Consider the following 19,900-nt stretch of genomic DNA (forward strand, 5'->3'; position numbering starts at 1 on the left):
TGCACGTGATTTGAGCGGCTCATGTTGAGACCAGTCTGCTGTGATTTCAAGTGAACTGCGAAAACTCACTCACTCCATTTGTAGGTGCATAAGCACACTGATATCGAGTAATGTGGACATTAAAATTCCTAAGGACTTACGATCTAGTAATTAGGCATATCTACTGACCTTGTGGCTGAAAGGCAATAAGAAAGGGAATCTTCTGTTCACAATGTCGGATATAGTGGCTGATATTCAGTATGTCACTTTAATTTCGCACGCAACTGTTCTATCTATGTATATGCTGCTGACATCATAAACAGACTTGATGCAGTCTACATCCCCTACGGCTACCAGACGCCCAGCTTTCCATCGCTGCGATGGCCGACAGGCCCGCGCATGGAAACAAAATACTACTTGTACTACCGGTACGACATCTGGCGGTTCACGCTGTTCTGGACATTAATCCTGTACAGTGCTGTGCATGCTGTGGCAGGATTATGGGCGGCATTGATGAACCGACGGTTGAAGAGCGGCTTGATTATAGCTGTGTATTTGTTCATTGGGGGGATTGAGGCATTTATTAGTGGGAGTATCATTGGTGCTATGTAAGTCTTGCTAAGTTGTTTTTGTCGTTGGCGTGAATGAAAACTGGCTAATGTGGCACAGATTAGGACTGATTTACAGCTCAGGCTCGTTCACGATGTCGACGTGGATTCCGTTTATATGGGCTGTTGTACAGATCTTGACGATTATCATGATATCATACTCGATGTCGGCGGTTGTGATGTGAAAAGCAGGAGGCGTTGGACGTGTGTAATAGACGATTGTAGATCGGAGTTGGGTACTATCTAGGAGATTCTGGCTGGCGTTAATGGGCGTACTTCGACTGGGCTCAAATATGATGTGTAAAACTGTTTAATATTCATGGGAATAATGTATCCGAACTACTCCTGGTAGGGAACTATGTCTGTAGTGTATACAATATTAGTAGCTATACAGTCATGCGTACTAACGCTAAGTTCGTCTGTTACGCAACCCGCCAATCGCGATCTTGTACGACGCAGCGCCGCCAGCGCGGCCCGTGTTCGCTGTTAGTATAGGAATGTGTGAGATAGCAAGCATATGAATAAATGATATTTCGCGCATTGTCCGACTACTCACTTGCATTGCCAGCTGACCACGCTTAGCACAAGTCACTACTACTAAACTTTGAGTAATCCGGGCCAAACTTCAAATCACGCTACATAGAACAGCATGTGCATAAGTTCAGGCGATTTGAATATTATCTCTAGCTGCCCCGCACGTCGCTAATATTATTCCTTCGCGATTTACGGCACGAGGGATCGGGACGAGTTGCTTACTCTCGTATTCGCAACTCTCGACAGAACGTGGTGCCTATCATTAAGGTTGAGCCGCGGTTGCGAAATGTGAGCGGAGGCCATTATTGGTGGGATAGTCAAAGCCGAATACGATAACGAGAAAACAGTAGCCTTGTTAGCTTGCTGAGTCAGCTCTATGCTAGACGCTTATATGAGCTTGTGTGGGGTGCTTAGTGAGCCAGCGGGACCCTGAGACTGGCAGTTTTCTGCCTGGCCGCCAGCACAACTGCGGCGGTCACCGACGCTCCCATCTCTACCTCGACGCTGACCCCTTCGCTGCTTATTTCTAGCTCTCGCCTCGCTCGCTCGCCCCTCCTTGATTGTTTCTCTCTATCGCCAGGCTAGTCTCGACCGGGCTAATTGTCCCGTGCGTTTGCTCCTGCTGCTGATAGTCCTCCGCGAAAATGACGAACTTTCTCGCACGCGTCCTCGCAAACATTGCGCGTCCATCCTCGACCCACCCAATCCACACCATCGTTTTCCTCGCCCTCATCGCTTCCACAGGCTACCTCTCCATCCTCAACATATCTGTCCCGAACTCGGCAGAACTCCTCGCACCCTCACATCTCTACCGGTCCGCCTCACCCACTGCCAGCTGGAAAACAGTCGACGACCCAACAAAGTTCCCCACTGCCACTCATTACGCATTCGTCCAGCTCCGCTTCAACGATGCCGACGTTCCCCTGCCGGTCGTAAACAACTCTTTCGCCGTCCCTTCCATCGAACCCGTTGGGCGCGGTGTCCTTGTTCCTTACGCTGACCTCAAGTCCTGGACTGAGTCCGTCCGCGAATTGTCTCCTGCGTCTTCGTTTCTTGACGAAGATGACAATACCAAGGTCGTCAACAGCGCGCCATCTGGATGGGTCTGGCACATGTCCAATACCAGACGCGGCTTTGCTTGGGTTGAATGGTTCAAGTTTAGCTATTCTCGGTTCATGCACCAGTTGAAGGTGAGCCCGTTTCGTTTGTCGGTCCAGGTTATTTTGAGAATCAGTCGACTAATGACAGTTTAGAGTGCGGAAACTTTTGACGTCGCCATCATGGGACTGGCATATGCGGCTATGTATCTCACTTTCCTTGCTTTGTTCCTGTCCATGAGAAAACTCGGCTCAAATGTCTGGCTCGCCGTCACTGTCATCATGTCGTCCTCCTTTGCTTTCTTGTTCGCGCTCGTTACCACTTCCTACATGGGAGTGCCGATCAGCATGGTTTTACTCTCAGAAGGTCTGCCCTTCCTCGTCGTCACCGTCGGCTTCGAGGCCCAGATTAGCTTGACCAAAGCCGCGCTGAAGTCGAGTAACAAGCCGCACATTGGTGACGTCGTTCGTGCCGTCGAAGACGTCGGTCCCAAGATCTTGTTAGACTACGCAATTGAAATGCTGGTTTTCGTCGCCGGTGCGAGCAGTGGAGTCGGCGGTTTAAGGCAATTTTGCTTCCTGAGCGTGTGGATCTTAGTGTATGATGCCATCATGCTTTTTACATTTTATGTCGCCATTCTCAGCATCAAGGTCGAGTTCAATCGCATCAAGCGTCATGTTTCTATCCGCAAGGCCTTGGAGGAGGACGGCGTCTCGCACCGAGTGGCTGAGAGTGTCGCAGACAGTGTCGAAGAGAGCGAGGCTCAAAATGTCGGTGAGACAATACTCTTCGGCAAAACTTTCAAAGATTCTTCTATCTCGCGCTTCAAGACGTTCATGGTCATCGGCTTCGTTTTGCTTAATCTCTTCAATTTGTCGACAGCTCCCTTCCGCGACCATAGCACCAGCGCCGTTGACGTCGATGCACAGGGCGTGCTACCCTCGCTTGCATCTCTGCCGACTCGATTTCCGCTGGAGACCTTTGTCGTGACCCTCCTACCTCCGATGGATTACTACTTCATGCCAAAGTCTACCGTGTTTGAGAACGCTGTTATTTCGCTTTTTGAGTTGTGGAGTCGAACCATCGGCGATCCTGTTCTGTCGAAATGGGTCGCTGTTGTGCTCGCCGTCAGTGTCGGATTGAACATGTACCTTTTCAAGGCTTCACAGGCTGGCGCCCATGCCCCTCAAGTTGAGATTGTCGAGAAAATTGTTGAAGTTCCTCAGCCTCGTGTCCTCAACCTCTCGGGCGGTTCGTCGTCCACGACTACCTCCAGCAGCTCCTACTCCGAGCAAGACTCCGACGATGGATTAGTCGAATTCACGATTAAGCCGAAGCAGAGGTCGCTCCCAGTCGAGGAAGCTGTCGCGATGGTCAAAGCCGGTCGCACAAAGGAGCTCATGGACGAAGACATCATCTCGCTCACTAAGTCCGGCAAAATCCCTCTCTACGCCCTCGAGAAGCAACTCGGCGACTGCACCCGTGCTGTACACATTCGACGTGCAGTTATATCCCGCTCGATGGATGACGGCACGCTCGAAAAGTCCAACCTACCCTACCTACACTACGATTTTAGCCGTGTTTTGGGCGCGTGCTGCGAGAACGTCATTGGTTACATGCCTATTCCTGTCGGCATTGCGGGTCCTCTAATCATTGACGGAAAGAAGTATTATATCCCCATGGCTACCACCGAGGGCTGCTTAGTCGCGTCGACAATGCGCGGTTGTAAAGCCATGAACGCCGGCGGCGGTGTCGTTACTGTTCTTACTCAAGACGGCATGACTCGCGGACCATGCGTAGCCTTCCCAAGTCTCGCTCGCGCAGGAGCTGCGAAGTTGTGGCTGGATTCAGAGGAGGGACAGAAAGTTATGAAGAAAGCATTTGATTCGACGTCCAGGTTCGCGCGGCTGAGTTCACTCAAGACAGCAATAGCTGGGACTATGCTCTTCATCCGATTTCGAACCACGACTGGCGACGCTATGGGTATGAACATGATTTCCAAGGGCACCGAGTACGCGTTGAACGTCATGGCCGAGAGCGCAGGGTTTCCTGACATGGAGGTTGTTTCAGTCTCGGGCAACTACTGCACCGACAAGAAGCCAGCCGCGATCAACTGGATAGAGGGTCGCGGTAAGAGTGTGGTCGCCGAGGCCATAATACCCGGTGACGTCGTCCGGACTGTGCTCAAGAGCGACGTCGACGCGCTTGTTGAGCTTAATGTCAGCAAGAATCTCGTTGGTAGTGCGATGGCAGGTTCGGTTGGTGGGTTTAATGCACAAGCGGCGAATATTGTTACCGCAATTTTTATTGCGACCGGACAGGACCCTGCACAGAACGTCGAGAGCTCGAATTGCATTACGCTAATGAAAAAAGTCAATGGGAACCTGCAAATCTCTGTCTCCATGCCGTCTATTGAAGTGGGCACTATCGGTATGCATTTTCTGTTCAATCGGATTGTGCCACATAAGATTCTAATTGTCTTCAGGCGGCGGCACCGTTCTCGAACCACAATCTTCCATGCTCGACCTCCTCGGCGTCCGTGGCCCACATCCTACAAATCCCGGCGACAACGCACGCCAACTCGCGAAGATCGTGGCAGCAGGCGTGCTCGCGGCTGAGTTGTCCCTCTGCTCTGCCCTTGCAGCCGGGCACCTCGTCCAGTCCCATATGACACATAACCGATCCCAACCCAGCACACGAGCGACAACTCCCGCTGCGCCGTCCATGGCTGACGTTACGAGGTTGAAGCAGGGTGCAAAAATTTGCATCTCGCCATAGTCGACGACAGTCCCTACTTATAGATAACGTCGAGTTACGCCATCCTTATGAATCACAAAGGCACGGATTTTGACCAGAAAATAATATCGGAATTGGTAGAAGAACATGGTCGGAAATTATGGCGTTTTTTTTTTTTTTTGCTTTGTACTTGGTTTCGGTTCGTCGAATTATAACCACGCAAAAAATCAGATTGTATTTATTCTTCACCTCATCTATAGACGTTGTTACTCGTTGTAGTGGTTTTCGATTGTTATGTTGCATTTATCTTAGTCGTTATTGCGCGAGTTTTGTGGGTTCGTTTTAGTATCCTCCATCGTTATCAAGTCATGCATTAACTACTTTTTGTGTTCGGTTGTTGTCCTTGTTGTTGAGTTGTTGATTTTTTTCCATATATTGTTAGCTATTATTTCGATTGCCTTTGAACTGTACGTAGTAGTTTATGTAATTTATATCTCTATCTATATATAGTAGTCTCGGCATGTCTATTCTAGATATGATATGTCCAAACTAGAGCTGAGACATCGAATGTGGCGGGGGAAGGAGATATTGCTAGTACTGTTTGGCAGTATGTACCATTAAATAATTGGATTTGTTGGTGTGCACGTCTTCGTCAGGTCATTAATTCCGACCACCCATCTGTGCACATGATAACGAGATATAGACTCGGCTCTGCTTTAAATAGTCACTGACTGGCAAAGCGGTGTACATCATCGACGTGTTCTCCAAATAGCTCATGATTTGGCCGACCTTGTCTGCCAAGTCGATGGTTGTCATTCATCCCGGATATCTCCATAACTCCTACCCCCCCTTTGCTACCGTCTGACACATGTCAAGTCCTTGTTTCTGTGACTTTTTCCCTCGCCTATCAGTGACAAAGTGAGGAAAACCCGGCCCTCTCGCATCATTGACAGTTCCGTCCTCTTCCGCGATCTGAGTAAACACACAATGCTTCCAGCGTCATCCATACTACACTGCAGCATTGACCACTACAGCGGTCGCTGCACCGCCTTGTCTATGCTTGTAAAACAATTGACTAACTCCTTCCTGATTCAATCGTAAGTGAGCCAGCAGAAAACGAGTCTGTTCGTGTCATGATGAACCGATAGACTGTCGATAATTAAAAATGTGGTGGGAGCCACACTGTAACGTTCATAGCAGTTATCTGTTGGGTTCGCAAGGATTTGAAGTTTCGGAGGACTAAAGGCAGACTGCATCGCTGAGGCATGCACAGGTAGCATACTGTTGCACTTCAGGATTGTCTACACCAGGACCAGGGAGTCCATTCTGACCACACTAGGGTTTCGACGGCACACGACAGCTCCTTCGCAGCCAATACTCCTTTACCCGATTCACCACATTAATCATTGATCAACTAAACATACTATGGAACGCTTGCTCCCGATAACAAAGTCAACACCATTAACAACAACGATCTCCAAAATCCTTGACCACTTTACACTGGACCCGCATGTGCAGCTGACAGAAGTTACAAAGGCTCCGCCAGTAACGATCCAAGCCGAAGGGCCGGCGTGTCCCCGCGCCGTGTCAATTGTTGAGATCGCGGTGAGGAAGTTGGAAGGGATGTTCCCTTTTTTTCTAATATATCAGTATAATCTCGTTACGCAAGTTGAGAAGAAAGTGAAGGTTGGCGGACAGGGCGAGGCGGGGAAGAAGGGGAAAAGCAAATCGAGGGTTAGAATGCTGAAGAAGAGGGAGAAGCGGAGGGCGAAACGGGAAGCAAAGTATGTGGTTTTTAGTTATCAGTTGTTACGAAGACGGGACTGATTGTGTAGGAGCGAAGTTCGGAGAGAACATCATAGCAACATGCGCGCGATCACGCAGGAAAAAGAGCGCGTCGACGCGGAGTCGTGGCTCTTAGAGAAGCTGAAAAGGATTGACGACGGCGATGGTGAGAAAATTCAGGACGGGGGCGTTGATGCAACTGGTCCAAAGCGAAAACGAGACGCGGAGGTATCTGATGATTCGGACGATTTATTTGAAAGTGCGGCGTCGTCGTCGTCGTCGTCGTCTTCTTCTTCTTCTTCTGACGATGAGGACGCGAAAATGTGAGTGATAGTTTGCCGTGACTTGTTTGGACGTGATAGTAATGAGATTGTAGACATCTTGTGCCGTCGATAAGTATTAGTATATCGTTTTCGAGGTTGGTAAGGGACGGATGGACGCCGCAGGTTCGAGGAGGTTAGGCAGGTCGGCGACCATGTATCATAGCTTGGCATTATTGGCGTTTTGTAGTTTATTGAATATTTCATGACTTGTTTACATGTCGGGTGCAAGATAATTTTTCTGGTCGGATATTGCGACAGGAGTCGTGTTAGTATTTGCACGGTTGGCAAGATCGTGCACATTTCCCACCACAGGCATTGTGGGTAAGGGCTTACACTTCCCGGCTCGAACGCGCATTGCGTGCTCACTCCATCACTTGCTTCATTGTAAACAAGAAGTATCATCAGCGGCATACTCGAGAATATGAACGTATTCCCGGACCGAAACGATCCATTCGGAAGCCAGAGTACCCTGCAATTGTCTTTCACGACCGCACATCGAGTCCCCCGCACGACATATTCCAAACGCGGACGTTCTCGCGACAGGAGTGATGGACAAAAACAAGGATCTGGATCGTCCGCGATTGCGGTCCGCACGAATTTAAAGGTAGCAAGGGTGAAGGAAAAGGATGAGGGTGAAAGCGATATTTTTGAGTTTCACGATGACGAAACCCATGAACCGTGGGCACAGCGGACGATGAAGAAAGGAAGCACAGCGAGAGTATCCGATTCTGATGCCATGGAAAGTGAATCTTCTTCGTCGAACAGGCGGTCTTCGCCGTCGCCTTCTGCACCTGTTGGTTCAGTTTATCTTACAAAGGGCTCGAAGAGTAAAACTGAAATTACTCCAGGGGGGACGAATGCGGAAGTCCCCCCTGCCCCACGCAGGTCGATATTGTTGCCATCCAAGACTGTGCTGAAAGAGTTTGTGAACGAGGCTTGGAAAGGTAGACACGAGAACAAGATGAAGGAGGAAGATGGAGACGGTACTCTCACTCTTACGAAACGACCTGCAAAGGTGAGAATTGTGAGTAAAGCGGAGGAAATTATCGTCAAACCTGCTTCAGAGGTGGAAGACGATAATCAGGCGCCCCGACGACGGTCGCGGGCTAAGTCGAAATCTTCGATTAAGCAAGAAAAGCCAGTTACGCCGACTTCGACTAACCGCAATCCGAAACAAACACGCTTGTCAAACGAATCTCAGCTTCAGAGGGCGTTTGCAATCGCTAACGATCCGAATTATGTATACACTACCGGATCAATTGTACCACAGCATAGCACGAGCACATCGTTGCCCGCCCGGATGAAGAGGATTAATTTGTCGTCCGATAATGGGAATGATTTATCTTCTTTGGAGGTCGCGCCGCCGAGTATAACTGCGAGTAATCAGTATGAGTTGTGTGAGGAGGATGAAATTGAAGACGATGACAACTACGATCTGACGGGTCCGATATCGACATCGACCCCGAATGCTACTGGTGCTGACGTACAAAGACATGGAGACGAAACAGCCGCGAGAGTACCGGAGACGAAGAAGTTATTCACAATCAAGACCGAGACGGGACGGTCGGCGATCTCGCCTGTGAAGCATAATCGTACATATTATAGATGCGTAAAGTTGTACAAACTTGTTATTTACTAATAGCGTGTGAGGTCTAGGAAATGACACTTCGAAGCGAGTTACATTAGGAGGGATTCCCGACCTTTCTGTGCCGCGTACGACTCAGAGTACGACCGCGCCAATGAAAAAGGCCCGAAGCGGGATTTCGGTGTACCGGGACGTTCCGGGTATATCACCTGTCAAGCACGGTTCTGTATCTGAACGCGATCACAACATGGCCGTGAACATGGGAATTAAAACAGGCGAGAGGAAACAGAGCGGATTACAGAGTGTTGTGCAGTCGCATGTTCGCGTGGGAAGCTTGTCTAAATCTGGCAAGAAAGATACTAAACAGCCGACTTCGAGTATCGAGCCTTCGTCCAGTAAGCGTTCGATGAGTCGGTATGGACGGAGGGTGATATACGAAGACGACGAAGAAGACGAGCTGGCTATGTAGCTACTAGCGGTTGCTATTAGGAACAGAATCACTATGCGTACTTTGTTGCGTGCTTGCACAATTGCTGTGAGATAATTGCTATGAATTAAATAAACTCGCGATGATATATTTAGGACGGTAGTAGCGAGATCGCGTCATCTTGACCCGAACGCGATTCGAACTCGAGTACGATAACAGATTAGTTCTTCCGATGACGTCAGGGTGCGCCTTGTGGCTCGTGGTATGTGTGTGCCGCGTGCTCTGCAGGAGGACGGAAAAACTGGCCAGGCGCACACCACAATTGTCCAAATAGAGATATACGGATAGTCCATGGACTTGCAACAATGTGCAATTAATTGATTGGAGAACTTGGGATTTGCGATCTGGAATCGACCACCAGAACTGGGCTTGCCGGTGGAGCGGCGCACAGGGCCTCCAGGGGCATTGGCAGCGTAGATCCGGCTATCATTAAGTCTAATCTTAATGCCCACAACATCTGAAGTTTGACATTGCACAGTACACTGAGGTACGAACCGAAACAATATTCAATTGCACCGAATCCGGTGCTCTGGCTTAATTGATTTTGAACATAATGAGCCTCCGGATCTGATAGTATCTTTGTCGCGAGGACTGCTCTTTGCGCTCTCCTTCCGATTTCCTTAGTCGAATAACGCGACTCGCATGCGCCATATCCGCACCGCCTCCACGACCATTTTCGTTGTTTTGGGGCAGCGCGTGCGGGTCGTGTGCCGGAAATAAAGCGGCGTCCGTTGGCGGCGCACTGGCACGCGCGGCTCCAAAACAGACCCGACTAGGCCGTGTGTGTCAGCACCTCGCTTCGAAGGTCAGCGTGAAAACGAAGGATCGTTAGAGTTCATCTGTTGTGCCGAGCGCGGGTGCACCTGCAGTAGCGTGACTTATCATGCCCTTCAATGGGACTAGCGCGGAGCTTAATCGCCTTGCGTGGAATGCGGTGCCCCCGCCAGTGTCAGGTGCGCGAGTTTACGTGGCCCGCACCGCCATCGTCATCGGGCTCGCCGCCGCCGCCTTCCGTCGTCTTCCCTGCGTCGCGCCCCTGTCTTGCCATTTGCTTCTGCTCCATTATTCCGCCATACTGCACCCAACCGCAGAACAACACCAACAACAAACACACAATGGCCGCTCGCACACACAAGCAGCGCTCGAAGCTGCACGCAGCTCAGGCTGCGGCTGCGGCGGCCGCACACGCTGCGGACGCTCGTCTGCCAGATAAGTCATCTCGGCCTCATCCTCACGAGGCCCCACCTCGACCAGAGATGTCGGCAGACCCTGCCCCTCTAGCTCCGGCCGATCCCGCGACGGCTTCAGATGATGCTGATACGAGTCCTCCTGTCCAGCCCTCGATCCAGCCAGCTGAGTCGGCAGAACCTACCTCGTCACATATCGAATCATCGGTCGTGCGCCCTGACGTCGCCCCCCAGCCTGCTCCTCCCGCCACCTCGTCTTCTCCCGTCGCACCCGCTCCTTCAGCCGCCACTTCAAAAGACTTGCAATCAGCGCACTCAGATCCGACAGAACAACTGCCAATGACCACGGAGCCGGCACCTCCGTCCGTCCGAACAGTCGACCGGCCGGGAAAGATTGAGGCCGCGATCGACGTCATCCGGCGGCAGTTTGATCTCGAGATCCTGCTCAAGCATCGCGAGTTGTCTTACATCGAGGACGAGATTGCAAAGGTTCATATCATGATGGTCCAATTGAGGCGGTGTGCTGGTATGTACTTGTTGGTCGTTATTGGGCAACGCTCAGAACATTCTAACTGCTGTAGGCAAAATGATTAACGATAAGGACGAACCGGACGATTTCGCCAAGCATTACGCCCAGTACTTGCTCCCTGACCGACGCTATTCCGAAGGCGCGCGGCCGGAACAATATAAATCACCTGACGGCGTCTCGCCAACTTCTGCGGCGCCTGATTCGCTTGCTGCGTCTGGTACGCAGTCCCGGTCGCGAAGTATACCGATATCGAGCAGAATGCATCTCCCACAGTACTCCGCCCAAGGCACAGTAGGCGGCAATCCTCCGCCAGAAGGCTGCATCTACCGCCGACCAGACGGCATTTTAGTGCGATTAGTATGCAAGGATTGTTCACGGATGACCTTCGGCTCTGCCCAAGGGTTTATCAATCATTGTCGGATCTCGCATGGACGGGAGTTCACATCACACGACAATGCTGCGCAGTGCTGTGGTGAAGAGCTAGATGAGTCAGACCAGGACGATATCGGGCTTGGTGCGCTCAAGCACCGGAGACACATGCAGATGTCCTCGGCTGGTCCGATGGTGTCGTTGTCCCCGGCCCTGCAACCGCCGCAAGGGGTTGCGTCGAAGCGAGTTCCACCGCCGCCTACGCCGACGGCTACGCCAAATGCATCTGGCAGTCCCGCGATGGGAAATTCGGTCGACGAACTGGCTGTCAGTGCAACCGGAAAGCGTGATTACGGCACAAAGAGCTACCCGTGGAACTACAACGCGTCGTCGGCGTCGTACCTAAATCAACCCATCACTCCACCTAGCGACGATCAGATACCTCGACAAATCTCGGACCCTCTGCCAGTAACCGCAGAACCACCGGCGGCTACATCTACTGCAGATCAACACACAATCGCCACAACCGTGTCGACAACTTCGTCGACACCGACACCGACCGCCACGCCGTTCATGCCGACTCTACCCGCCCCAGCGCCGCCACCAACACGCCATCTGTCGAACCTGTTGAAGCGAAAACAAGTCGACGTCGATCTCGATCATATGGCTGCCGAATCCGTCAAGCGAGATCCACTAGGACATTTATTCCCCGGCGAAGAAGACGTTTCCGACGACGAAGAAGAAGCCCGGTTACCATCCGTCGCGAAGTACAAAAAACTAGCTGGATCGCAGCGGGGGAGGCCGCTAGGGTCTGGAATGCGGATTCTTGCCAATTATCATTAAACTCCTCTCATAAACAACAACTGCGAAACAAGTCAGCTCATTTTTTTTTCCTTGTCCAATATGTCCCGTTTGTCTTAATCATGACGGACATCAGTTTACATAGAATGTCTTCGACGTTCGTTATGTTATCTGGTCATTATACATATACATTGACGATTCTTGTACATTTATTGGTGGGAGTGGATGATATTTTATCACAATATGGTATAGTTATTTATGGTTAACTGTTTGTATAAATGATGCGATGACGAACGGATTATCGAGCGGATGTATGTTATGATTATGAATACAAAAAGGAGATGGTGAGATTTGCTTGTTATTCTCTGTGTTGAGGTATCGATACGCGCAAACTAACGATCTAATGCACATACCGGAGCACGTGCCCGATGTCGGGCCCCGTTCGCTATCGTTATCGGGCTGATTTCGAAAGCATCAATTATCCTCGAAAAGAGTCCCGAATAAACTGATAAGATATACAAACAAAATGGTTTACCATCTCACAGACCGCGTCGTCCTTATAACCGGATCCTCTGCAGGACTCGGCGCAGCCCTGGCGCACGCATTCGCTGCGGAGGGATGCCATATCATCCTCAACCACTCCTCCCCCACCGAATCATCCGTCTCCCGCGCCTCCGCAACCGAATCCGAACTCAAATCCGCGTATCCAGACCGCAAATTCGGCATAATCCAAGCAAACTGCGCCGTCGAGTCCGAAAACGTAAAACTCATATCCGACGCCATCGCGCTGTCCAAATCATGGGGGAATGCCGGGCGCATTGATGGTGTTATCGCAAATGCGGGATGGACCCGATTTTCGGCCATCAGTGATTTAGACGCGGTGAAATGGTCCGACTTTGAGAATTGCTTTGCGGTTAATGTGCAGAGTCCGTTCGTCTTGTTGCGGGAAGTGCGGGAGACCATGAACAGGAATGCCGACGGCGGGTTCTTTCTTATGACGAGCAGTGTTGCGGTGAGTAACGAACCTTGACGGCGAGAAACGACATGCTGATGGTCGGGCAGGGTGAACACCCGGCAGGGTCATCGTTGGCGTACTGTGTTAGCAAGGCTGCGAACTTGCATTTAATGCGATGTCTGGCGTGAGTTACCCCTGTTAATGTAAGTCATAGCGGCTCTAATGATTTGACACAGGGCGCATCAGGGTCCGAAGATTAGAGTCAATGCTGTCAAACCGGGGGTTCTGGCCACGGAGTGGGGGTTGAAATTCGGGCGGGACAAATTAGACGCGATTATTGACTCGACTGTGCTCAAGACTGAAACGACCCTGGAGGTGAGTCGCGTATTGACCGCGGGATGGCTATAGTGCTTAGTCACGAGAGGAACATGGGAGCTAACGGTTATAGAATTGTGCCTTGATCTACGTGATGCTGGCGAAGAATGACAGTGTTACCGGCGAGGCTATCAACATTGATGGCGGTCAGTGGATATAGGCATAGTGTGCGAGGTCAGGTTAAGACGGCAGATAGAAGAATGTACAATGTATTAAACACGGTTAACCTGCACACCCAACAACCATTGACAAAATGCAAGCAACTACTAAACAATGTATTGTTACAATTCTCGGCCACACGCCGCTCTTCGCAATCCCTTTCTATGTATTCATAATAGGTTAACCGCCCTTTCGGTAACTGACCTTTTCGACTTTGACTTCTCCATCGATATACTGATACACATACAAGACGAGTACAGCGCCTTGAACATCCATCAATACAAACGACGGGACAGGACTCTCCCCTTCCGCCCACCACCCACTGGACAACGCACCCGTCGCACTGCCCGGATTAATAAAAAATTTGCCCTCGAGCTCATACGCCTCGAACCTATGCGTGCCGCCCCAAATAAAGACATCCACATCCATCTGCCGGGCGGCGATTAATAACGCATCGGAATCACCTGGCGGCACTATCGTGTGACCGTGCGTGAACCCGATACGAAGTGAGCCGTGGGTGACGACTTTAGAGAGCGGCAGGGAAAGCGAAAGATCGAATTCGCCCTTGACGATTTGCAGGTCTGCCGACACAGTGCGCAAGAAGTCATACGTTTCGCGGTCGGTCAGGTTTCCGAGACATAGGATTTGTGAGATTTTACCCGGCGCTAGGAGCTTTCGGAACTACGTCTTATTAGTACTTGTGTGCTATCCTATTCTAGGACGCTCGAATATGAATTGGCAGCAAAAACCAGACGGAAAGAATACCTTTGGCGGGAGTTCCTATGCGAGTCGAGTTAGTACACGGCTTGATATTCGCCACATTGAAAATGATACGTACCAGAGCACGGTCCGGTATGTGCAGGTCGCCAATTGCGAGGACCAGCATGATTGTCAGATATTAGCCTGTTCCCGGACTGGATTGTGGATACGATGGCGTATTGTGGACCAGGAAGTCCACTATTACATGATAGCGCGGCGATTCGGTGACTCGTGATTGTGACTTGTGAGTGGCGTAAGTAAGCAGATGTTGTGACACCAATTTAATATGATCCATAGGACGAATATGGCAGATTAAACAAAGCGAGCGCTGTCACAATCACGTGATATACCTGTTTGTTTGCGCGCGTCGGAAAAAGCGAAAAGGGACATCATTGAATTCCCCAGAAATTGCAAGTCAGATCTTCCGGTCGACAGATCCATTGATATCCAGGATTAGATCTTGAATTTCGAGACGTTATACTTTTTGGCCGAGCATTAAATATGGCTGGTAAGCATTTGTGAATGATTGCTGATGGCTGGTAAATGTGGGGTTTGAGTATTGACTGACTGTGAGTAGTTAACTTCCAGGCCCTTGCGGGTAAGCTATTGTTCAACTCTTTTGGCGGGAGTGTATAGAATGTTATTTGAAAAGCAGAATGGAATGAGGACGACGTTCGAAATAAGGATTGTGTGACGATTGAGATCATACTCACGTTCGTTGTTTACAATAGAGGAGTTCACGAAGTTCTATTATGCTCAGTTTGATAGTGATCGGTCGCAGTTGGGCAACTTATACGTATGCATTTTTGATATATTGATATTATGTTGCCCGATATTTGGGCAATAGCGATGCTCGGTTATGGCTAACATCACATAGCGAGATCATTCCATGCTCACTTTCGAGACCTCCCAATTGCAGGGCGCGAAGAACATTATTGAGAAGCTCGTGGTATGTGGTTTATGTTCTGACCGAGCAGGATCGGTGCATAGATCATCCCTGACATGAATTCGGAACAGAGCCTGCCATTCCAGAAAGTCGCACATCGCATTTCTACCCTAGACGCACAACCCTCCTCTCCCGAAATGGGCTCTGTGCTTGTTATGGTCACCGGCGAGCTCCTTGTATGTTCCCTTTTTGCGGGCAGGTTTGTCTGTTTGACGATCTGACTGGATACATCTGACCGCGTCAAAAAATAGGTCGACGAGGAGCAGAACCCGCAGAGGTATTCGCAAGTGTTCCACCTTATCCCCGAAGGCGGAAGCTACTACGTTTTCAACGACATCTTCCGATTGAACTATTCATAAATATCGAGCTTGGCATCCTATGAGTCCTTTTGTTCTTCAAATTGCTTTAAGTTTTTTTTTACAGATCCATAGTGCATGCTGGTGCACAGAACGGTATTACGGCGTAATTTGGGCCCGTATAAAGTAATGCTGCTATGGCATTGCATTTGTTCGAAGATCTTGTATTGTATTATTTTAGATAATCACTTTTAGTATTGCTATACATGCGATTGCGATATTGGCAACTTTCACGCATTTAGCTGACCGTCAAAGACGCCTCAGCTGCAAGGTGCTCTGTATCCTTACCCAATTTACTCAAATAATCACGCTGACATTCCTACTTCATATGATGGAATTACTGAAACCACAAACCCATGCCTCAATTCGCTATGAAGTCAACGAGGATGATGTAATATCCCCGGGATTCTTACTCATCACTCACGGGACTCGGTGTGCGGCCCAAGTAGCGCCAGCGCACCAGCGCGTCCACACATTCCTTGGAGCCGACTCCTGCAAATCCACGCACGTATTATGCGGAGCTTGATTTTCGATTGATTTATCGCATAATTTGGATTCCTAATTTTTGCGCTTGGCGATAACACCAGAGGAAATTAATATCGTTTAGTTGTGGTTGCAAGGACTGGCCATTATCATGTCGACTACTGAGACTGACGACGGACCGTATGAGCAGCAACCCGTCGTCCCGCGGCGGCCACGCCAGACGATGCCTGCCATTCCACGGCGACCGAGACCGAAGACTACGGATTCAGGTAGCGATGGGTCGCTGTCGTCAAGTCTGGTAAGTCCGCGTACCTAGCAATTGCTGCTATTTGTGTGTGGTGAGATGATAAGGCTAAGTTGACTGGCATTAACAGCCAATTACCCCTTCTTCGGAGCAAGTCCCCGACCCCGACCTGAGCTTTTCCGAACGATCAAGTACAGCCGACAACGCGCAACCACAGTCGCAGTACGCGACGTCAATGCCAGTCGCCATTCCCTCGATCCCGCGCCGCCCTCATTCTCCCTCTGTAAACCTCCGGCGTCCGCGCGATCTGTATGAAACCCAGCAACAAGTCGCCGAAATCGAGTTAGACCTTTCTCGGACACTTGCCGAGAATGAAAAGAACTTCGCGGAGGCAACACAGAGTAATGAGCCCCCGGGAATGTATGACGGGATGGAACACATTGGTGGTTTGTTGGAACAGGAGAGGGAAGCTAGCGAGAGTTATAGCGAGGTGGAGTTGTCTGGGTCGGGGCCATCGGATAGCAGTATTGGAGCTGGAAGTTACTTCGATGGTATGCAGTTTTTTGGGTCTGCTGTACTTGATACTGACAACCTACAGGAATTCGTTCGCCGCAGCCGCAGATTCCACGCCGCCCTCAAGCACCGTCGCCAGCTACGAGTTCAAACGCCGTGATCCAGAGCCCCATCCCACGAATTCCAGACCGCCCACGGAGCTCAAATCGCAATTCGGTGTCTCCTTCGCCGGTAGTACCCATAATTCCCGAACGACCGGAACGACCAAGCCATAGCCGTACGGGCACGCCTTCAATACTTGCAGAGGCACCCAGTGAAACCGATTTTCCTGTGCCTACAATCCCCCAACGACCAGCGTCGACATCGAAAATCCCGAATATGCCTGCTAGGCCGAAAGTTACTGAGCGACCGGGGAGCGCTAGTCACTCTTACGAGCCGAAGATTCCAGACCGTGCCGTTGTGCACGCGACAATGCAGGACGTTCCACAACATCCGGCATCGCGACCAACGAAACAGCATAGCAACGTACACGTCCATGTATCCCCCAATGCTCTCGTGATCGATCCCTCAGGCGAAGGCGAGCCTGGCCAGATTCACACCGTCCCGACATTCAAGTCCGACCCTGACTCCGATTCCTTGACACAAGTCTCCCCAGATACAAGCGAAATCAATACCGTTCTCGATATTGCCGCTCAAAAGGCGGAAGAGGAGTTGCACCACCCTGTGGAGTTGGCGGCTAAGTTCGGAAGTAAGGTGCTAAACCGACCAAATCCGTTGAATGGGCTTTTGGAGCCGACAGCGACACCAGAGGATACGTTGTCTGCTGAGACGTCGCCTATTGTGTCTGCGAAGGAGGCAGAGGTACTAGTGTCGCCTACGGAGAGTACTGGGCAGCGGGATGTCTTGGAAAGTTTGATCCATAGTTATTTGGAGAACCAGACTCCAGTTAGAGAGGAGTCAAATATTTTGGAAGTTGTCTCTGAGACAGGAGATAGACAGGCCCCTACTGACGAAAGTGAAGACGGACCTGTTCAGAACACAATGGCACAGGAGCCTGAAGTGAACCAGGAGGCCATTGAGTCCGTTGGCGAGTTCACTAGTGATGGGCGGCAATCTTCTACGGACAAGCCTGCTCACAGTGTAGGACAGGCCAACGAACCAGCAGCGTCTGTGATAGATACGCCGGCCGTTGTAGATTCGAGCATTAACGAGAAGGTTGAACAGGACGAGCAGGCTCAGACAAAAGCTGTCACGCCGGCTGGTAAGGCTAGTGAGGCCAAGGAGCGGACCTCAGACGCTACTGAGCCTATGACCGCAGAAGCATCGCTTGCGGCAGAGTCGTCTGTTCCGGAGCCTGATGTTGAGAATTCCGAAGGTATATGCGAAGAGAATATCCTGTCTAGCGTCTAGTTAAACTTACTAATAATTGACATCAGTGTCTGCACTGCCAGAAATTCCGCGACGACCATCCCGGCCTCAAGTCCCACGCCGCCCGAAACCGATACCGTCACCAGCAGGATCGCCTGCCCAGACACCCTCTCATGAGCCATCTTCGATTGCCCCGCAAGTTACCTCTCGTTCCGAGACCGCGCCGTCAAAGCAGGCCAGCGGCGCCAGCGGGGCGTCGCCTGTCACGAAACCGAAGCCGCCACCACCTGCACGTCCGAACAAGTTGACTGGCATTCGAGCCGCGTTTGCCAAAGATTTGGAGTCTCGTTTCGGAAAAGCTGGGACGATGCCGTTTATGATGCCGCGGCCACCAAAGCCGGTGCAACTATCACCTGCAGCTGAGCCGGAGGCTACAAATATGATGGAGGAACGTCCTGCACCCGCGGCGGAGGGCAAGTCGACGACGCCTGCGGCGCACGCTAAAGGGACCAAGCTGGATGACGTGCGGAAAGATAGGGCAAGAGGACCGCGAGGGCGCAAATTGCCCGCACCTACTGAATTGCCTGGTGGATGGGGGTTCAGTTCAGTCATTACGGTGTGGGACATGTGGAATCCTGAAACATTGTCTGGGGCCGGCATTGGGACGGTCAACCCAGTGCCGAGTACGAAGGCAGAGGTGCCGGGTATGAAGGTGCAAGAGGACGAGAATACAAATGGAGTGGCGAATGTGACGGCGAAGAGTGTCGATGAATTATCTAATGAGGCTCTGAGGTCTACGATTGTGGCAGATCTAACGACATTGAAGGCGTCCGAAGATCCGCGCGTAATATCAGATACTGCTGTGCCTCCTTCAGAGTCCAATGTCCCGGATTCATCAGCTGATGAAGGTACAGGCGCGATAGAGACCTCAGATACGCGGATCGTCGATGCGTCCGAAGCTACACAGGAGCAAACTGCTACTATAGAATCTGAGGACGTATCCCCGCTATTCGAGGAGCCCCCGATGGTTTCGACGTTAGAAGCTCCAATTGAACACAACCACCACGAGGCTGAAGATGTGACGCCGGGAAAGCAGAACGATGGCGAGGCAGAAGTAGTCGCGTCATCAATCGAAGAGCCTTCCGAGGGAGAGACTATCAGCAATCCGGTCCCGAGTAGTCGAGTGTACGAGGCGCCGGAAGATTTCAGAGAAAGTAAAATTATCGAGGAGAAGGCAACTAGTAATGACGTTGCAGGCGATGCTGGTGAGACAGCGCTCGATGAAGGTGCGGACAAAGACTAGGAGGCTGATTTTGCTTGGTCTCTTGTTTTAAATCGGAGTTTTGTATATAGCATAGATCACTGCTATGTCGATTAATATAGGAATATGCATATTGAGGAATGCTGTTTTTGAATACAACGTACGACCGTTGAGGATAGCGACTTTTGCACGTGGACGGCCTCTCCATGCCCGTCTGTCCCATGTGTCCCAATTCGGCTGGCGGACCAAAAGATATTTGCCGTCGTCTCATAACTACCCAGGCGCAGCCTAGCGCGTGGACATGCATGCTCAAGCATTGCAGACGCAGCGGATAAGTGGCAAAGTTTTGGATGTATGGGCTCGTTGGTTTTGACGGTTGCGTATACGCAAAATACATATTGATGGACTAGAGGTTTGAAAAATTTGATAACTTGTGAGCACGTGAGTATCAGGAGCGTGG

General features: G+C 50.8%; 9 protein-coding genes across 9 annotated transcripts; 8 read left to right on the forward strand and 1 right to left on the reverse strand.

Moving 5' to 3' along the window:
- Positions 1-211: 211 nt before the first annotated feature.
- Positions 212-772, forward strand: POJ06DRAFT_266530 (uncharacterized protein; the record flags this gene model as incomplete). The annotated part of the gene is made up of 3 exons (XM_056189156.1): positions 212-237; positions 303-587; positions 649-772. 3 exons carry the CDS (start codon positions 212-214, stop codon positions 770-772), a joined length of 435 nt encoding a protein of 144 aa, XP_056045369.1.
- An 827-nt stretch (positions 773-1,599) lies between these two features.
- On the forward strand, positions 1,600-5,020 carry POJ06DRAFT_73220 (hydroxymethylglutaryl-coenzyme A reductase-domain-containing protein). Its single transcript, XM_056191478.1, has 3 exons — positions 1,600-2,311; positions 2,375-4,649; positions 4,705-5,020. The coding sequence occupies exons 1-3, from the start codon at positions 1,766-1,768 to the stop codon at positions 4,995-4,997; spliced, it is 3,114 nt and encodes a 1,037-aa protein (XP_056045370.1). The 5' UTR covers positions 1,600-1,765; the 3' UTR covers positions 4,998-5,020.
- A 1,240-nt stretch (positions 5,021-6,260) lies between these two features.
- Positions 6,261-7,377, forward strand: POJ06DRAFT_248246 (uncharacterized protein). The gene is made up of 3 exons (XM_056187013.1): positions 6,261-6,739; positions 6,791-7,063; positions 7,117-7,377. The coding sequence occupies exons 1-3, from the start codon at positions 6,381-6,383 to the stop codon at positions 7,199-7,201; spliced, it is 717 nt and encodes a 238-aa protein (XP_056045371.1). The 5' UTR covers positions 6,261-6,380; the 3' UTR covers positions 7,202-7,377.
- A 20-nt stretch (positions 7,378-7,397) lies between these two features.
- POJ06DRAFT_248247 (uncharacterized protein) lies at positions 7,398-9,228 on the forward strand. Its single transcript, XM_056187014.1, has 2 exons — positions 7,398-8,655; positions 8,720-9,228. The coding sequence occupies exons 1-2, from the start codon at positions 7,485-7,487 to the stop codon at positions 9,115-9,117; spliced, it is 1,569 nt and encodes a 522-aa protein (XP_056045372.1). The 5' UTR covers positions 7,398-7,484; the 3' UTR covers positions 9,118-9,228.
- A 1,163-nt stretch (positions 9,229-10,391) lies between these two features.
- Positions 10,392-12,063, forward strand: POJ06DRAFT_194601 (uncharacterized protein; the record flags this gene model as incomplete). The annotated part of the gene is made up of 2 exons (XM_056184956.1): positions 10,392-10,848; positions 10,904-12,063. 2 exons carry the CDS (start codon positions 10,392-10,394, stop codon positions 12,061-12,063), a joined length of 1,617 nt encoding a protein of 538 aa, XP_056045373.1.
- A 242-nt stretch (positions 12,064-12,305) lies between these two features.
- Positions 12,306-13,601, forward strand: POJ06DRAFT_73333 (uncharacterized protein). Its single transcript, XM_056191479.1, has 4 exons — positions 12,306-13,033; positions 13,084-13,160; positions 13,213-13,351; positions 13,425-13,601. Exons 1-4 carry the CDS (start codon positions 12,548-12,550, stop codon positions 13,509-13,511), a joined length of 789 nt encoding a protein of 262 aa, XP_056045374.1. The 5' UTR covers positions 12,306-12,547; the 3' UTR covers positions 13,512-13,601.
- On the reverse strand, positions 13,575-14,595 carry POJ06DRAFT_248255 (Metallo-dependent phosphatase-like protein). Its single transcript, XM_056187015.1, has 4 exons — positions 14,568-14,595; positions 14,349-14,514; positions 14,276-14,290; positions 13,575-14,191 (listed from the first exon to the last, which is right to left on the reverse strand). Exons 2-4 carry the CDS (start codon positions 14,394-14,396, stop codon positions 13,691-13,693), a joined length of 564 nt encoding a protein of 187 aa, XP_056045375.1. The 5' UTR covers positions 14,397-14,514; positions 14,568-14,595; the 3' UTR covers positions 13,575-13,690.
- On the forward strand, positions 14,596-15,882 carry POJ06DRAFT_248259 (uncharacterized protein). The gene is made up of 6 exons (XM_056187016.1): positions 14,596-14,777; positions 14,847-14,867; positions 15,001-15,065; positions 15,147-15,218; positions 15,287-15,391; positions 15,467-15,882. The coding sequence occupies exons 1-6, from the start codon at positions 14,771-14,773 to the stop codon at positions 15,572-15,574; spliced, it is 378 nt and encodes a 125-aa protein (XP_056045376.1). The 5' UTR covers positions 14,596-14,770; the 3' UTR covers positions 15,575-15,882.
- Positions 15,883-15,926: 44 nt separating this feature from the next.
- POJ06DRAFT_73393 (uncharacterized protein) lies at positions 15,927-19,518 on the forward strand. The gene is made up of 4 exons (XM_056191480.1): positions 15,927-16,352; positions 16,429-16,849; positions 16,897-18,186; positions 18,248-19,518. The coding sequence occupies exons 1-4, from the start codon at positions 16,206-16,208 to the stop codon at positions 19,480-19,482; spliced, it is 3,093 nt and encodes a 1,030-aa protein (XP_056045377.1). The 5' UTR covers positions 15,927-16,205; the 3' UTR covers positions 19,483-19,518.
- Positions 19,519-19,900: the final 382 nt, after the last annotated feature.

Source organism: Lipomyces tetrasporus (genome assembly GCF_029532465.1).
Source record: "Lipomyces tetrasporus strain NRRL Y-64009 chromosome Unknown POJ06scaffold_3, whole genome shotgun sequence".
Taxonomy (NCBI): domain Eukaryota; kingdom Fungi; phylum Ascomycota; class Lipomycetes; order Lipomycetales; family Lipomycetaceae; genus Lipomyces; species Lipomyces tetrasporus.

Excerpts from the sequence above, each read along its gene's own strand:
- POJ06DRAFT_73220 (XM_056191478.1), top strand. The coding sequence starts at position 1,766 with ATGACGAACTTTCTCGCACGCGTCCTCGCAAACATTGCGCGTCCATCC. Across the intron at positions 2,312-2,374 it reads GGTTCATGCACCAGTTGAAG|AGTGCGGAAACTTTTGACGT; the intron begins GTGAGCCCGTTT and ends ATGACAGTTTAG. Across the intron at positions 4,650-4,704 it reads TATTGAAGTGGGCACTATCG|GCGGCGGCACCGTTCTCGAA; the intron begins GTATGCATTTTC and ends AATTGTCTTCAG.
- POJ06DRAFT_248246 (XM_056187013.1), top strand. The coding sequence starts at position 6,381 with ATGGAACGCTTGCTCCCGATAACAAAGTCAACACCATTAACAACAACG. Across the intron at positions 6,740-6,790 it reads AGGGCGAAACGGGAAGCAAA|GAGCGAAGTTCGGAGAGAAC; the intron begins GTATGTGGTTTT and ends CTGATTGTGTAG. Across the intron at positions 7,064-7,116 it reads GACGATGAGGACGCGAAAAT|ACATCTTGTGCCGTCGATAA; the intron begins GTGAGTGATAGT and ends ATGAGATTGTAG.
- POJ06DRAFT_248247 (XM_056187014.1), top strand. The coding sequence starts at position 7,485 with ATGAACGTATTCCCGGACCGAAACGATCCATTCGGAAGCCAGAGTACC. Across the intron at positions 8,656-8,719 it reads CTCGCCTGTGAAGCATAATC|GAAATGACACTTCGAAGCGA; the intron begins GTACATATTATA and ends TGTGAGGTCTAG.
- POJ06DRAFT_73333 (XM_056191479.1), top strand. The coding sequence starts at position 12,548 with ATGGTTTACCATCTCACAGACCGCGTCGTCCTTATAACCGGATCCTCT. Across the intron at positions 13,161-13,212 it reads CATTTAATGCGATGTCTGGC|GGCGCATCAGGGTCCGAAGA; the intron begins GTGAGTTACCCC and ends GATTTGACACAG. Across the intron at positions 13,352-13,424 it reads AGACTGAAACGACCCTGGAG|AATTGTGCCTTGATCTACGT; the intron begins GTGAGTCGCGTA and ends TAACGGTTATAG.
- POJ06DRAFT_248255 (XM_056187015.1), bottom strand. The coding sequence starts at position 14,396 with ATGCTGGTCCTCGCAATTGGCGACCTGCACATACCGGACCGTGCTCTG.
- POJ06DRAFT_248259 (XM_056187016.1), top strand. Across the intron at positions 15,066-15,146 it reads CGCAGTTGGGCAACTTATAC|CGAGATCATTCCATGCTCAC; the intron begins GTATGCATTTTT and ends AACATCACATAG. Across the intron at positions 15,219-15,286 it reads ACATTATTGAGAAGCTCGTG|AGCCTGCCATTCCAGAAAGT; the intron begins GTATGTGGTTTA and ends AATTCGGAACAG.
- POJ06DRAFT_73393 (XM_056191480.1), top strand. The coding sequence starts at position 16,206 with ATGTCGACTACTGAGACTGACGACGGACCGTATGAGCAGCAACCCGTC. Across the intron at positions 16,850-16,896 it reads AGCTGGAAGTTACTTCGATG|GAATTCGTTCGCCGCAGCCG; the intron begins GTATGCAGTTTT and ends GACAACCTACAG. Across the intron at positions 18,187-18,247 it reads TGATGTTGAGAATTCCGAAG|TGTCTGCACTGCCAGAAATT; the intron begins GTATATGCGAAG and ends AATTGACATCAG.